The following is a 17,937-nucleotide window of genomic DNA, read 5'->3' as shown; positions in this document are numbered from 1 at the left end:
TACCTTAGCACAGTATTAAGTCACAATGTATGTAATTGTGTTACCTTAGCACAGTATTAAGTCACAATGTATGTAATTGTGTTACCTTAGAACAGTATTAAGTCACAATACTTGTAATTGTGTTACCTTAGCACAGTATTCAGTCACAGTGTATGTAATTGTGTTACCTTAGCACAGTATTCAGTCACAATGTATGTAATTGTGTTACCTTAGCACAGTATTCAGTCACAATGTATGTAATTGTGTTACCTTAGCACAGTATTCGGTCACAATGTATGTAATTGTGTTACTTTAGCACAGCATTCAGTCACAATGTATGTAATTGTGTTACCTTAGAACAGTATTAAGTCATAATGTATGTAATTGTGTTACCTTAGCACAGTATTAAGTCACAATGTATGTAATTGTGTTACCTTAGCACAGTATTAAGTCACAATGTATGTAATTGTGTTACCTTAGAACAGTATTAAGTCACAATGTATGTAATTGTGTTACCTTAGCACAGTGTTCAGTCACGATGTATGTAATTGTGTTACCTTAGCACAGTATTCAGTCACAATGTATGTAATTGTGTTACCTTAGCACAGTATTCAGTCACAATGTATGTAATTGTGTTACCTTAGCACAGTATTCGGTCACAATGTATGTAATTGTGTTACCTTAGCACAGTATTCAGTCACGATGTATGTAATTGTGTTACCTTAGCACAGTATTCAGTCACGATGTATGTAATTGTGTCACCTTAGCACAGTGTTCAGTCACGATGTATGTAATTGTGTTACCTTAGCACAGTATTAAGTCACGATGTATGTAATTGTGTCACCTTAGCACAGTATTCAGTCACAATGCATGTAATTGTGTTACCTTAGCACAGTATTCGGTCACGATGTATGTAAGTGTGTTACCTTAGCACAGTATTCAGTCACGATGTATGTAATTGTGTTACCTTAGCACAGTATTCAGTCACAATGTATGTAATTGTGTTACCTTAGCACAGTATTCAGTCACGATGTATGTAATTGTGTTACCTTAGCACAGTATTCAGTCACGATGTATGTAATTGTGTCACCTTAGCACAGTGTTCAGTCACGATGTATGTAATTGTGTTACCTTAGCACAGTATTCGGTCACAGTGTATGTAATTGTGTTACCTTAGCACAGTATTCAGTCACAATGTATGTAATTGTGTTACCTTAGAACAGTATTAAGTCATAATGTATGTAATTGTGTTACCTTAGCACAGTATTAAGTCACAATGTATGTAATTGTGTTACCTTAGCACAGTATTAAGTCACAATGTATGTAATTGTGTTACCTTAGAACAGTATTCAGTCACAATGTATGTAATTGTGTTACCTTAGCACAGTATTCAGTCACAATGTATGTAATTGTGTTACCTTAGCACAGTATTCAGTCACGATGTATGTAATTGTGTTACCTTAGCACAGTATTCAGTCACGATGTATGTAATTGTGTCACCTTAGCACAGTGTTCAGTCACGATGTATGTAATTGTGTCACCTTAGCACAGTATTCGGTCACAGTGTATGTAATTGTGTTACCTTAGCACAGTATTCAGTCACAATGTATGTAATTGTGTTACCTTAGCACAGTATTCAGTCACAATGTATGTAATTGTGTTACCTTAGCACAGTATTCAGTCACAATGTATGTAATTGTGTTACCTTAGCACAGTATTCAGTCACGATGTATGTAAGTGTGTTACCTTAGCACAGTATTCAGTCACAATGTATGTAATTGTGTTACCTTAGCACAGTATTCAGTCACGATGTATGTAATTGTGTTACCTTAGCACAGTGTTCAGTCACAATGTATGTAATTGTGTTACCTTAGCACAGTATTCGGTCACAATGTATGTAATTGTGTTACCTTAGCACAGTGTTCAGTCACAATGTATGTAATTGTGTTACCTTAGAACAGTATTCAGTCACGATGTATGTAATTGTGTTACCTTAGCACAGTATTCAGTCACGATGTATGTAAGTGTGTTACCTTAGCACAGTGTTCAGTCACAGTGTATGTAATTGTGTTACCTTAGCACAGTATTCAGTCACAATGTATGTAATTGTGTTACCTTAGCACAGTATTCAGTCACGATGTATGTAATTGTGTTACCTTAGCACAGTGTTCAGTCACAGTGTATGTAATTGTGTTACCTTAGCACAGTATTCAGTCACAATGTATGTAATTGTGTTACCTTAGCACAGTGTTCAGTCACGATGTATGTAAGTGTGTTACCTTAGCACAGTATTCAGTCACAATGCATGTAATTGTGTTACCTTAGCACAGTATTCAGTCACGATGTATGTAATTGTGTTACCTTAGCACAGTATTCAGTCACGATGTATGTAATTGTGTTACCTTAGCACAGTATTCAGTCACGATGTATGTAATTGTGTTACCTTAGCACAGTATTCGGTCACAATGCATGTAATTGTGTTACCTTAGCACAGTATTCGGTCACAATGTATGTAATTGTGTTACCTTAGCACAGTATTCGGTCACAATGTATGCAATTGTGTTACCTTAGCACAGTGTTCAGTCACGATGTATGTAATTGTGTTACCTTAGCACAGTGTTCAGTCACGATGTATGTAATTGTGTTACCTTAGCACAGTATTCGGTCTCAATGTATGTAATTGTATTACCTTAGCACAGTATTCAGTCACGATGTATGTAATTGTGTTACCTTAGCACAGTGTTCAGTCACAATGCATGTAATTGTGTTACCTTAGCACAGTATTCAGTCACGATGTATGTAATTGTGTTACCTTAGCACAGTATTCAGTCACGATGTATGTAAGTGTGTTACCTTAGCACAGTGTTCAGTCACAATGTATGTAAGTGTGTTACCTTAGCACAGTATTCAGTCACAATGTATGTAATTGTGTTACCTTAGCACAGTATTCAGTCACGATGTATGTAATTGTGTTACTTTAGCACAGCATTCAGTCACAATGTATGTAATTGTGTTACCTTAGAACAGTATTAAGTCATAATGTATGTAATTGTGTTACCTTAGCACAGTATTAAGTCACAATGTATGTAATTGTGTTACCTTAGCACAGTATTCAGTCACAATGTATGTAATTGTGTTACCTTAGCACAGTATTCAGTCACAATGTATGTAATTGTGTTACCTTAGCACAGTATTCGGTCACGATGTATGTAATTGTGTTACCTTAGCACAGTATTCAGTCACGATGTATGTAAGTGTGTTACCTTAGCACAGTGTTCAGTCACAATGTATGTAAGTGTGTTACCTTAGCACAGTATTCAGTCACAATGTATGTAATTGTGTTACCTTAGCACAGTATTCAGTCACGATGTATGTAATTGTGTTACTTTAGCACAGCATTCAGTCACAATGTATGTAATTGTGTTACGTTAGAACAGTATTAAGTCATAATGTATGTAATTGTGTTACCTTAGCACAGTATTAAGTCACAATGTATGTAATTGTGTTACCTTAGCACAGTATTCAGTCACAATGTATGTAATTGTGTTACCTTAGCACAGTATTCAGTCACAATGTATGTAATTGTGTTACCTTAGCACAGTATTCGGTCACGATGTATGTAATTGTGTTACCTTAGCACAGTATTCAGTCACGATGTATGTAAGTGTGTTACCTTAGCACAGTGTTCAGTCACAATGTATGTAAGTGTGTTACCTTAGCACAGTATTCAGTCACGATGTATGTAATTGTGTTACTTTAGCACAGCATTCAGTCACAATGTATGTAATTGTGTTACCTTAGAACAGTATTAAGTCATAATGTATGTAATTGTGTTACCTTAGCACAGTATTAAGTCACAATGTATGTAATTGTGTTACCTTAGCACAGTATTCAGTCACAATGTATGTAATTGTGTTACCTTAGCACAGTATTCGGTCACAATGTATGTAATTGTGTTACCTTAGCACAGTATTCAGTCACGATGTATGTAAGTGTGTTACCTTAGCACAGTATTCAGTCACGATGTATGTAATTGTGTTACCTTAGCACAGTGTTCAGTCACAGTGTATGTAATTGTGTTACCTTAGCACAGTATTCAGTCACAATGTATGTAATTGTGTTACCTTAGCACAGTGTTCAGTCACGATGTATGTAAGTGTGTTACCTTAGCACAGTGTTCAGTCACGATGTATGTAATTGTGTTACCTTAGCACAGTATTAAGTCACGATGTATGTAATTGTGTTACCTTAGCACAGTATTCAGTCACAATGTATGTAATTGTGTTACCTTAGCACAGTATTCAGTCACGATGTATGTAATTGTGTTACCTTAGCACAGTATTCAGTCACAATGTATGTAATTGTGTTACCTTAGCACAGTATTCGGTCACGATGTATGTAATTGTGTTACCTTAGCACAGTCTTCAGTCACGATGTATGTAATTGTGTTACCTTAGCACAGTATTCGGTCTCAATGTATGTAATTGTATTACCTTAGCACAGTATTCAGTCACGATGTATGTAATTGTGTTACCTTAGCACAGTGTTCAGTCACAATGCATGTAATTGTGTTACCTTAGAACAGTATTAAGTCATAATGTATGTAATTGTGTTACCTTAGCACAGTATTAAGTCACAATGTATGTAATTGTGTTACCTTAGAACAGTATTAAGTCACAATGTATGTAATTGTGTTACCTTAGCACAGTATTCAGTCACAATGTATGTAATTGTGTTACCTTAGCACAGTATTCAGTCACGATGTATGTAATTGTGTTACTTTAGCACAGCATTCAGTCACAATGTATGTAATTGTGTTACCTTAGAACAGTATTAAGTCATAATGTATGTAATTGTGTTACCTTAGCACAGTATTAAGTCACAATGTATGTAATTGTGTTACCTTAGCACAGTATTCAGTCACAATGTATGTAATTGTGTTACCTTAGCACAGTATTCAGTCACAATGTATGTAATTGTGTTACCTTAGCACAGTATTCGGTCACGATGTATGTAATTGTGTTACCTTAGCACAGTATTCAGTCACGATGTATGTAAGTGTGTTACCTTAGCACAGTGTTCAGTCACAATGTATGTAAGTGTGTTACCTTAGCACAGTATTCAGTCACAATGTATGTAATTGTGTTACCTTAGCACAGTATTCAGTCACGATGTATGTAATTGTGTTACTTTAGCACAGCATTCAGTCACAATGTATGTAATTGTGTTACCTTAGAACAGTATTAAGTCATAATGTATGTAATTGTGTTACCTTAGCACAGTATTAAGTCACAATGTATGTAATTGTGTTACCTTAGCACAGTATTCAGTCACAATGTATGTAATTGTGTTACCTTAGCACAGTGTTCAGTCACAGTGTATGTAATTGTGTTACCTTAGCACAGTATTCAGTCACAATGTATGTAATTGTGTTACCTTAGCACAGTGTTCAGTCACGATGTATGTAAGTGTGTTACCTTAGCACAGTGTTCAGTCACGATGTATGTAATTGTGTTACCTTAGCACAGTATTAAGTCACGATGTATGTAATTGTGTTACCTTAGCACAGTATTCAGTCACAATGTATGTAATTGTGTTACCTTAGCACAGTATTCAGTCACGATGTATGTAATTGTGTTACCTTAGCACAGTATTCAGTCACAATGTATGTAATTGTGTTACCTTAGCACAGTATTCGGTCACGATGTATGTAATTGTGTTACCTTAGCACAGTCTTCAGTCACGATGTATGTAATTGTGTTACCTTAGCACAGTATTCGGTCTCAATGTATGTAATTGTATTACCTTAGCACAGTATTCAGTCACGATGTATGTAATTGTGTTACCTTAGCACAGTGTTCAGTCACAATGCATGTAATTGTGTTACCTTAGAACAGTATTAAGTCATAATGTATGTAATTGTGTTACCTTAGCACAGTATTAAGTCACAATGTATGTAATTGTGTTACCTTAGAACAGTATTAAGTCACAATGTATGTAATTGTGTTACCTTAGCACAGTATTCAGTCACAATGTATGTAATTGTGTTACCTTAGCACAGTATTCAGTCACGATGTATGTAATTGTGTTACCTTAGCACAGTATTCAGTCACGATGTATGTAATTGTGTTACCTTAGCACAGTATTCGGTCACAGTGTATGTAATTGTGTTACCTTAGCACAGTATTCAGTCACAATGCATGTAATTGTGTTACCTTAGCACAGTATTCGGTCACAATGTATGTAATTGTGTTACCTTAGCACAGTGTTCAGTCACAATGCATGTAATTGTGTTACCTTAGCACAGTATTCAGTCACGATGTATGTAATTGTGTTACCTTAGCACAGTGTTCAGTCACAGTGTATGTAATTGTGTTACCTTAGCACAGTATTCAGTCACAATGTATGTAATTGTGTTACCTTAGCACAGTGTTCAGTCACGATGTATGTAAGTGTGTTACCTTAGCACAGTATTCAGTCACAATGCATGTAATTGTGTTACCTTAGCACAGTATTCAGTCACGATGTATGTAATTGTGTTACCTTAGCACAGTATTCAGTCACGATGTATGTAATTGTGTTACCTTAGCACAGTATTAAGTCACAATGTATGTAATTGTGTTACCTTAGAACAGTATTAAGTCACAATGTATGTAATTGTGTTACCTTAGCACAGTATTCAGTCACAATGTATGTAATTGTGTTACCTTAGCACAGTATTTAGTCACAATGTATGTAATTGTGTTACCTTAGCACAGTATTCAGTCACGATGTATGTAATTGTGTTACCTTAGCACAGTATTCGGTCACAGTGTATGTAATTGTGTTACCTTAGCACAGTATTCAGTCACAATGTATGTAATTGTGTTACCTTAGCACAGTATTCAGTCACGATGTATGTAAGTGTGTTACCTTAGCACAGTATTCAGTCACGATGTATGTAAGTGTGTTACCTTAGCACAGTATTCAGTCACAATGCATGTAATTGTGTTACCTTAGCACAGTATTCAGTCACGATGTATGTAAGTGTGTTACCTTAGCACAGTGTTCAGTCACGATGTATGTAAGTGTGTTACCTTAGCACAGTATTCAGTCACAATGTATGTAATTGTGTTACCTTAGCACAGTATTCGGTCACAGTGTATGTAATTGTGTTACCTTAGCACAGTATTCAGTCACAATGCATGTAATTGTGTTACCTTAGCACAGTATTCGGTCACAATGTATGTAATTGTGTTACCTTAGCACAGTATTCAGTCATAATGTATGTAATTGTGTTACCTTAGCACAGTATTCAGTCACAATGTATGTAATTGTGTTACCTTAGCACAGTATTCAGTCACGATGTATGTAATTGTGTTACCTTAGCACAGTATTCAGTCACGATGTATGTAAGTGTGTTACCTTAGCACAGTATTCAGTCACGATGTATGTAAGTGTGTTACCTTAGCACAGTATTCAGTCACAATGCATGTAATTGTGTTACCTTAGCACAGTATTCAGTCACGATGTATGTAATTGTGTTACCTTAGCACAGTATTCAGTCACGATGTATGTAATTGTGTTACCTTAGCACAGTATTCGGTCACAATGCATGTAATTGTGTTACCTTAGCACAGTATTCGGTCACGATGTATGTAATTGTGTTACCTTAGCACAGTATTCAGTCACGATGTATGTAATTGTGTTACCTTAGCACAGTGTTCAGTCACGATGTATGTAATTGTGTTACCTTAGCACAGTGTTCAGTCACGATGTATGTAATTGTGTTACCTTAGCACAGTATTCGGTCTCAATGTATGTAATTGTATTACCTTAGCACAGTATTCAGTCACGATGTATGTAATTGTGTTACCTTAGCACAGTATTCAGTCACAATGTATGTAATTGTGTTACCTTAGCACAGTATTCAGTCACGATGTATGTAATTGTGTTACCTTAGCACAGTGTTCAGTCACAGTGTATGTAATTGTGTTACCTTAGCACAGTATTCAGTCACAATGTATGTAATTGTGTTACCTTAGCACAGTGTTCAGTCACGATGTATGTAAGTGTGTTACCTTAGCACAGTATTCAGTCACAATGCATGTAATTGTGTTACCTTAGCACAGTATTCAGTCACGATGTATGTAATTGTGTTACCTTAGCACAGTATTCAGTCACGATGTATGTAATTGTGTTACCTTAGCACAGTATTCGGTCACAATGCATGTAATTGTGTTACCTTAGCACAGTATTCAGTCACGATGTATGTAATTGTGTTACCTTAGCACAGTATTCGGTCACAATGTATGTAATTGTGTTACCTTAGCACAGTGTTCAGTCACGATGTATGTAATTGTGTTACCTTAGCACAGTGTTCAGTCACGATGTATGTAATTGTATTACCTTAGCACAGTATTCGGTCTCAATGTATGTAATTGTATTACCTTAGCACAGTATTCAGTCACGATGTATGTAATTGTGTTACCTTAGCACAGTGTTCAGTCACAATGCATGTAATTGTGTTACCTTAGCACAGTATTCAGTCACGATGTATGTAATTGTGTTACCTTAGCACAGTATTCGGTCACAATGTATGTAATTGTGTTACCTTAGCACAGTATTCGGTCACAATGTATGTAATTGTGTTACCTTAGCACAGTGTTCAGTCACGATGTATGTAATTGTGTTACCTTAGCACAGTGTTCAGTCACGATGTATGTAATTGTGTTACCTTAGCACAGTATTCGGTCTCAATGTATGTAATTGTATTACCTTAGCACAGTATTCAGTCACGATGTATGTAATTGTGTTACCTTAGCACAGTGTTCAGTCACAATGCATGTAATTGTGTTACCTTAGCACAGTATTCAGTCACGATGTATGTAATTGTGTTACCTTAGCACAGTATTCAGTCACGATGTATGTAAGTGTGTTACCTTAGCACAGTATTCAGTCACGATGTATGTAATTGTGTTACCTTAGCACAGTATTCGGTCACAATGTATGTAATTGTGTTACCTTAGCACAGTATTCGGTCACAATGTATGTAATTGTGTTACCTTAGCACAGTATTCGGTCACAATGTATGTAATTGTGTTACCTTAGCACAGTGTTCAGTCACGATGTATGTAATTGTGTTACCTTAGCACAGTATTCAGTCACGATGTATGTAATTGTGTTACCTTAGCACAGTATTCAGTCACGATGTATGTAATTGTATTACCTTAGCACAGTATTCGGTCACGATGTATGTTGTCCCCCCGTCTAGTGACACACCCAATAGCTGGACTAGATTCTTATGGCTTAGGGCTCTGCAGGAAAAAAATAGAACTGCAAAATACGAGCTAGCTGACAAACAGGTAAACATGAAAAGAGTGCATGGCTTTCAAACAAAAACAATAAAAGCAAAATTGTTATCATTTTAGAATAATAAGAATTAAACGTATACTGTATGTGGCCTCCCCTTCCAACAACATTTTCTAGCTGGGATCAAGAGTAAGCTGATTGATGCCTGAAGCACTGACATTGGCACCCTTGAATACTTACTACATATACTACATTGATATTGACTTTATATTGACAACAGTGATATAAATATATGTGCACATTTATCTCAAGACATCTTTCCACCAGTTGGGTTTAATTGCATCTTTGAAACAAACAAACCATACTTACGTCATGATAGAAGCTTCAGCTAAAAACTGTTGAGCGGCTCGTGTGTCGTCCTTCAGACATTTGAGTGCCACTTGCTTACCTCGATAGGTACCTAGTAAAACATCTAAAAGACAGGAAGGCAAAAATAATTATAAACGTCAGATAAAGTACTAAAACAAATTTTGTCTTCTAAATTTCTTCTAATTTTAATTGCTGTATGCATGCCTGCTAATGACGTCAAAATACTAAACTGTAGTTATGTAGAGCAACTATGTGAATCAACTATGTTTGATTTGAGAATTGTCAGTGAAAATGTGATGGTCATAAAAAGAAGAATGCGTATGCAATGCCCTGATCCACTGAACCATGTTCGCTCATCCAACCTACAGTAACATTACTTTATTTCTTCAGTTTATTTCCGGCCTGTGGCGTAGGGACTTTAACTAATCATTCCTTGGTTGCGGGGACATTTAATCACTAAATTTCTCTCGTGCCATGCTATAACCTCTAATTATACAACATAGATGTTTACATCTATTGTATGTATTGCATTGGGGAGTTATTGTTTACTAATGCAATCCATGTAGGTATAGGAGACCTGTTAAACATTCTGTTTTTGCATGACATAAAAATATTAAGTACTTAGCAGGTACAGTAGAACCTGTATTTTATGATATGCCTTCAGGAGAAAGAAAATGTATGTAAAATCGGGGTATTGTTGCAAAGATGTCCTATGTTTTAAGATAAACAGTAGAGGATAGGTTCGGTGTCAGGTTCATTATTAACTTTTACAAAATAATAATGTTGTAACTGTACTCTGTGTAAGACTGTTGTCATGCCTTTTACAAGATCTGTCAAGTCAAAAAAATTGATTTACTGTACAGAATCACAATATTGTTGTACTGAGGTCAAAATTGCGCTTGGGCGACCAGATTTAGTTAGATAGGGGCAATTTCTTAAACATTTTACGTTTTTTTCGCCTGGAGAAAGGAACATCATAGTCAAATCCACTGTAAAAGCAACAATGTTGATGCATTTTTTTAAAAGTGTCTTGAAATTTGTAGCTTTAGTCCCTGGGTTCATAAATAACGAAAGGATGATAATAGAAAAAAATACAGAAAAAGCCAAAATATGTGTTTTTATGGTATTCCTGTTTTAAATAGGATAAATCAGTCCCATCAGGCCATTGTAAGCAGGGCTTCTGGAAATACGCGGAAAAAACTCAAAATTACGCAGGATTCTTTGCTAAATTACGCAAAAAATCAATCATTAGGCACTAAATTACGCTGGATTTTGCAATACATTTTTCTTTAAAAATTAAAATTTTGCAGGATTTTTTACTGAATTACGCGCTAAATTACACGGAATATCAACTGTTATGCCCAAATTTCATTTTGTACCGAAGGAAAGCACGAAATAACTTGAAAAGGTTTATTTTTTTATGCGAAAATATCTTAGGCAAGATTTCATTGGCTCCTAGCCACCAGCCAATTAAGGCATTTTATTATTAGTCCTAGGCCTTCGCGGTTTAGCAAAGAACGCCTAGTCATTTTATTTGTTTTCGAAATTCAGTTCGAAATATCGCACTCTTACGAAGAATATCTGTCTTTTTTACAAGAAATAGAGGTAAAAACCCTAAAAGAACATATCGGCTGTGGACTTAAATGTTTTGTTTTTCAAAATTTAGCCAAATTATGCGGGATTACGTGGAAATTTGTGAATTACGCGGATTACACAGAGAAAGCCAAATTACGCGCTTCCGAACAAGTGCGTTATTCCAGAAGCCCTGTGTAAGGAATCATGTTTTCTTTGGTGTCTTGTTTTTCTGTGATGTCTTTGGCTTCACTCACCTCCAAATTCCCCTTTTCCAATAGTCTCTTTGATTATCAGTTCACTCTTCTGAATGCTCCAGCCCTCTGTAAAACAATGAAAAAAGATAAAGGTATTAAAAACAAGTATTGTCCAATTTGTGGGACAATGGCTATAAATCAAATCCGGAGTGTTCCTACAGTAAAGAGTTTGTTTGGGGGTCAGGAATCAGCAAGCCTTTGAGTCCATAGGGGTGATCAGGGGGCAGCGGGTCAAGGAAACAGTATGTCAGTGAAAGATGGTGCATCAGGCTAGAAATCATTATTCTATCATCTAACTTTCTGTGACTACGGGAATTATGATAATGCTGGTACCTTTGACAAAGGACTCAGAGTCGACTGAGTAATTATATCTTCCTGACTTCTTAACAGGCTGTCTCAGTCTTGTACACAACCCATCAGAGTCATTTTGGTAATGCTGAAAAGAGATTATAAAATACAGTTAACCATTTACAGTGTACCCATAAACTTATAATTAAAGTATCAACTTACAGCACTCTGCTGTAAAAACTTACGACTTGGTGCCCTTCCCAAAGGAACCAAATACCCAAAGATAGCACAAAAGTAATTTATATCACCCTCCATAATTTACACTGCATAGGTTAAAATTGGCGATCACTAATCAAGTTATGCTGTATTTTCCTTTCCTATCAATTCTCTCAATAAACGAGATAGTAAGGCTAAATCCTGAGTCTTTAATGAATTGTCAAACCTGATTGAGTCCAAAACAACAGTAAAATATAAACTAGCCCGAATAAAAAGTTCAAAGAGTTCAAAGAATGGTTGCAAGAGAGAACAAAGAAAACTCACTTCTACTAATTTTGTTAAATTCTCAAAATATTCTTCTTCATCCACTGTAAGCATGTTGTCTTTGAATATCACTCTGTAATGCTCAACTTTGCCATTGCAGCTGCAATCAAAAAACACTTTGACAATGAAAAATAATTATTCCAAAAAAAAAATGATCCAGTCATTTAAACAGCATTTCCCTTACTATACAGCCAACAACAAATTCATAGATGATAAAGAAAATATGTTGTTCATATACTATGCCATGTCTCAGAGGGCAACCTACTGTAAGATAATGCTATTTTAATACAGTACAACTTGCATACCAAATAGTTAGCACATACCAGACAGACAGTGTGTAGTCTCCTACATAGTTCCGACTTTCTCTGACAAGAAATAAACCATCTGTCCTGGGTTGAAGCAGTTCTTCTGATTTCTCTCTTTCAATTTTCCCATGAAACCACCTACACGAAACATGAGATATTAGTAGTAGCCACATGTATTTTTTTTGCATGCATGAGAGTAGGATGATTGGCAGGTCTACGACACTTACGGCATTGCATGCAGCTTGACTGCACCCCTTTCTAAGACTTGTACATAATTGACAGGAATAAGGCCAATAACACCTGTCTTGTTCCTGGCCCGGTACCAGTTAGGGTCCTAGATGAGATTAAAATAAAGACATGCACGTTATGTATGGTGGATGATACAGATGTGAGAACACATAGTATACGCGACAGTAACCATTTCTTTAACAGAAGAACATAAGCCAATAAGAATGAGTAGTCCTGAAAGTTAGTATTAACCCATTGACTCCTGGCTATTTTGGAGCTGAATTTACAAAAAAAAAACAGACTGAAAACAGATACCTCCCCCCCTATTCTGAGTTTTATACAGCCTGTCAAAGTCAAACACAGCTGCACCTAGTCAGCGGTATCCAAGCTTTCCAACAGTGCTTTGCGGTCCCCACTTTTAATCCCTCGTCATTGTGCTGAAGCCAGCACAAGTTGATGGTTGCTTGTATTTTTCATCAAAAATACAGCTATGAGCATATTAGGAGAGTGTCTCAGGACATCATGAAGTCTATTGGGGCATAATTGAGTGCTTTGCTTATGGATATTTGCAAGCAAAGGTGGATTCATGATGATTTTTTCTTGTTTGGCTTTGCCTGGATGAGAAAATAATTTTCTAATGAATCACCACAGCTCTCCTAAATGCTGTCTTTTCTGAAACCAAATTGATTCCAAAATTGTTTACACTGCTATTCTGGGTCTGTATGACCTGGAATTGATTTGTTTGGCTTCGGGGTGAAAAGACTTATAAAAAACCATCTGACTTTGGGGAGAGGAATTTTTCCCTGGATCCCCCAGAATGCTTTGCAATCCGTAAAGGCATCTTCATGGTTTTACAAGCCTTCAAGGAGTGGACATAATAATGACAGAATAAAGGTATCTTTTTGTGTCTTGAGCTGTGTTTGCTGATCTCTCTCCCTTGTTTGGTATTTTGAGTGTTTTATTGAGAGGGGTGATTCTACTTTTCTTTCCTTGTTCGATTTGAAATTTGTCAAAGAACCTGTGCTATTATTTGGCTTAAGGCCGCATTGTCACCAATTTACAGTACTTCCGGAGGTCCGACGGAAACCTCAACCATTAAAAGTCCAAAGAATCTATTAAAATCCCAGATATTGAACAGGCCATCCGCTCTAAATTATCAAATACATCCTCAAAGAAACTTCTAATAAACACACTGCTTTCAATATCTTGAAATATTTTTCGCGTTTTTCGTTAAAAATCATCGGATATTGTTACATAATCAACCGGAAGTAAACTGGTGACAATGCGGCTTTAAGAGTAGTTGCCAACACCTTGGTTGGATGCATATCTTCAAGACCATTTATCCCTTAGACTGATCCCTGAGTATCTTCATCTTGTTGTGTTTAGTTTGCATTTATTAATTTTTTGGGTTGTGGGTACTTCCCAAAGCCGGTACAGGCCGGTTGTGGGGTTAATGTGTTAATAAAATCTGTTTTGTGTATATATAAAAAAACACTTCAGCAATACTGATGATTTATACGGCATTTTAGCAATGCTGGTGAAGGCAGCATTGCTGAAATGTAGAAAAATATATTTATTTTATATAGAGTGTCATAAGCATAAGACAATCACTGCACAAGAACAGCATCACTTAATAAAATCTTTAATTCATGCATGCTAATTTGCCAAAATGCTAAATATGTTGTCTTGGTGGACATGACAGTGTGTGCCTTATGTATAATGCTGTGAGCATTATAGCATTAATAGTCTAATGCAATCATTACACAGTACTTACTCTAGTATCCCGTTCAATAACCAAGACCTCTCCTTTTTTAAAAGGCAAATCCTAGACAAAGCAATGAGAACATTGTAGAATTGTGTTTCTTATACTGATTTGGCATTAAACATCATCAGGCCTTGGGGAGGGAACATTTGACCTAATGTTTCATGTACATACAGGCCTTGGGGATGGAACAAGAGGTAATGTTTTATGTACATACATCTTTGTTGACACCTTGAAACTCATATCTGGTGACCACCTCTGTGCCGGCCGGCCACTATAAAAAACATTTTCATTTAATACTGTATATATTTTTGGGGTGAGAAAAGGTATAATAAGTTAATACCATAAAACTTGTTATAGATTTATATCTGTATTTCAATCTGGTAATTGTAACAAATAAAGGCAGATGATATTACTTCTGAACTAGTAATTTGAAACCCAATCCCTATGATCCCTAAGATCCCAGGGAAGTGTGGGGTTAATGTGGGGGGCTAGAGCACTTTTGAACCAGAATCTCTCCTGAAGGGGTGGAGGTATTGACAGTTTTTGACTCTAGGACTTGTCCCCACACTTTGAATATTTGGGTTTGGTCTTTGATGAGAGACTCAGTTGGAATAATAACATTAAATATCTGTTGAACAAGGAAGCGTGTGGGCATTTTAGGCTGCACTAGATACAATTTAGCGTATTCTAATGTTTATACTATTTATCTATCTCTTATTCACCCAATAATATAATATTTTTACTCTTTTTTGGGATGCTGCGGTTGCTGTTAACAGTACATCTTTAGAGGTGCGCAGGAAGAATTGTAATGAAATGTGATGACAGTGACTTTGCCATGGACAGCCTAAAGTGGCCAATGTTGGTCACTAGGCGTGATACACACATTTTAAAATTAGTCAAAGTGCTTGAAAGGGCATTGCCCACAATTTTTCAATAATTATTTTACTTCAAATAATCAAATTCATTTCCGAATCACATGACAAATTAATTTGCTACATTTGCATTGTTTATAACGATTTGTATTCTCATTAATTTCAAATTTTTCTCTATTGTATATAAAACATTTTTATCATTTTACTGTATTATAATATCATAGTTGTGTAGTTAGGAGGGATAGATATATGTATTTTTATAGCTTTTTGGCATGTATATTCTTTAGGGCTCTCATTGATAGCAAGTTGCCATTTGGTGCCTGATGGAATACCCTGAATAATTTACATGCTTTTTATATATTTGATTTTAAATAAAGGTCTCTATCTATCTATCCCACCCAGGAGGGGTAGGGACAACAAAAATTGGAGATAGCCCTCCACCATCTTTAAAAATGCAGAAGCTGTCAGGGGAAGGGCTGACCATGTTTTACAGAATACTGTATACTGTAAATGAAGTGTAAGAAAGGCAAATAGTATCATTTATACTGTATTATAGGATGGCAAGTCATCTTAAATGTACAATTATCACCCCAAGGGGGTGGGGGCATTTGACAACAGCTTGTTTTCTGAATGGAGGGGGGCTTTTATTTCATTTGTTCCTTTGTCTAGTCCACCACCCTTTCCTGGACATGGGGGTGGGGGGTTCAAATGACTAGTGCATGAATCTTATATTGACCCCTTTTATCTATCCTGATATAGTGTACAGTGGCTTGATCGGACTAAAACATTAGAGTCTGTCTGACCAACATTATAATATAATACAGACATTACATTCCACATCATTTAAAATTAAAAAAGTAAAATGAAAAAATAAATACAATAAAACAAAATTCATACTGAATTAATAAAATCAACAGTCAGTTAAAAAATCTGAAAGGGACGCAACAAGAAAATACGACCTTAGCTTACATTATAAATTTATTATAATATAACATTATTATTTATTGTAAAATGGTGTACCATTACAACTTGACTCTAAAACAATGATTTTGACATTATATAGTCGTGCAAGAGCAGACTTACCCTCGACTTCTGGTGTGCCATGATTTGATAGGGTTTTAACCCTTCCAACCAGCTGAACAACAAAGAGAGGCAGGATTCAGAATAATTCAGAGTAATTTACCACGGAAAAGACAACCCTAACAATGTCAATAAATTAAAGCTTACTTAAGTATATATTTCGTTTACCATACAAAACATGACAAATGAATAAAAATATAGTGGGATGTCTGAGAAAATCAACAAATGTTAATAAAGGGCTGTTTTTGAAAGGAAATTCCAAAGCAAGGGAGCTTTAATTTTAATAACTACGAGTTATTATGGAACGAGGTTCGATCGGATAGCTGATCGTACAGTACGGAAGTCGATGCAAAAAACACCATCAGAGAGCACTATTTTTGCCTAATTACAGCTATAATTTTTGGCGATTGCACCAAGTGAAAGCAAGACTTTCGCTTTGTAACAGCGTCTTGAAATACTTTATAACATTTACTAATTTAGATGCAAAAGATGGATGGCACCTGGAACAAAATTCGAAGGATGCAGGAATCCACGCGCTGAATGCTCAAACTTACGATATTCTTCACAGATGAGCTAACGCAGGATGCAGGTTTTATTTGCTGAAGCAACTTCTAGCATGTATCAAGCATTTTTACCATCTCTTAGATGATTTTTATGGTAAAATCAACGGCGAAGAGCTCGTTCGTGATGTTCTCTCAACAGGAAACAAGCAAGCTGAATATTTCCCAGAGGGGGATCAATGCTATTGTGTTGATGCCCTACCCTACTTTAAGCGGAAGTATGAGAATATATGATATTATATTGCACAAATATTATCTGAGAGTGGCTTGGATAACACAAGTAGCTGCAGCAAACTTGTATATTCTTTTTTGATAAGTATATTTGTTGACTATCAGGCTGTCACATTTCCGAGGATTTGGGTAGCCTGTGTCGCCTGCCAGCTTTGCGGTGACGAGTTTACTTACAATTGAAGCACTTAATTAAGTTGACGTACTTCATATCGAAAAAAACTCATATATATCTAAAAAAATATATTGCGAAAAATAAAAAAATACATATGAAAAAAACGTTGTCGATTTTGGGGTCTGGTACCGAGAAATCTTAGATTCTTTTCCAAAACTTTCTCCATTGACAAAAGATGGTCACAGTCACTGTTTTTCTCTTCTGATTACAAGTCATAAAGTTTACAAAGCACCTGCGGTACGGTAGCACCTTAAAAATGACAAGATTAATGCAGTTTTTTCCAAATAAGAAATATATTACTTTCCTTATGTGGAAGTGACTGCGTTTGGCTAAAACGACAATTTTTGGCTAAATTTTCTTGATATAAAAAAAAATGCGAAAATAAAAAATTCGGGATCCACGGGTACCAACCATGGCCATAAATCCAA

General features: G+C 35.9%; 1 protein-coding gene across 3 annotated transcripts in view; it reads right to left on the bottom strand.

Annotated features, from left to right (window-relative positions):
- LOC5508071 (tyrosine-protein kinase CSK) overlaps window positions 1–17,274 on the bottom strand; it is a 30,070-nt gene extending 12,796 nt beyond the window's left edge. The window contains exons 1-11 of one of the 3 annotated variants that reach the window (XM_048727859.1): window positions 17,101–17,274; window positions 16,550–16,601; window positions 14,809–14,865; window positions 14,604–14,654; window positions 12,829–12,935; window positions 12,620–12,739; window positions 12,297–12,396; window positions 11,802–11,904; window positions 11,469–11,534; window positions 9,640–9,742; window positions 9,188–9,275 (exon numbers count right to left, since the gene is read on the bottom strand). In XM_048727859.1, coding sequence (XP_048583816.1) covers window positions 9,188–9,275; window positions 9,640–9,742; window positions 11,469–11,534; window positions 11,802–11,904; window positions 12,297–12,396; window positions 12,620–12,739; window positions 12,829–12,935; window positions 14,604–14,654; window positions 14,809–14,865; window positions 16,550–16,570 — 816 coding nt within the window. In that variant the 5' untranslated portion in view covers window positions 16,571–16,601; window positions 17,101–17,274. Of the gene's footprint in view, window positions 1–9,187; window positions 9,276–9,639; window positions 9,743–11,468; window positions 11,535–11,801; window positions 11,905–12,296; window positions 12,397–12,619; window positions 12,740–12,828; window positions 12,936–14,603; window positions 14,655–14,808; window positions 14,866–16,549; window positions 16,602–17,046; window positions 17,066–17,100 lie in introns of those variants that run through there. The other 2 variants (XM_048727857.1, XM_048727858.1) reach the window with 2 other exon arrangements.
- Window positions 17,275–17,937: the final 663 nt, after the last annotated feature.

This window comes from Nematostella vectensis, chromosome 5, assembly GCF_932526225.1.
Source record: "Nematostella vectensis chromosome 5, jaNemVect1.1, whole genome shotgun sequence".
In the NCBI taxonomy this organism is placed as follows: Eukaryota; Metazoa; Cnidaria; class Anthozoa; order Actiniaria; family Edwardsiidae; genus Nematostella; species Nematostella vectensis.
This window is presented reverse-complemented; position numbering and strand designations above follow the sequence as displayed.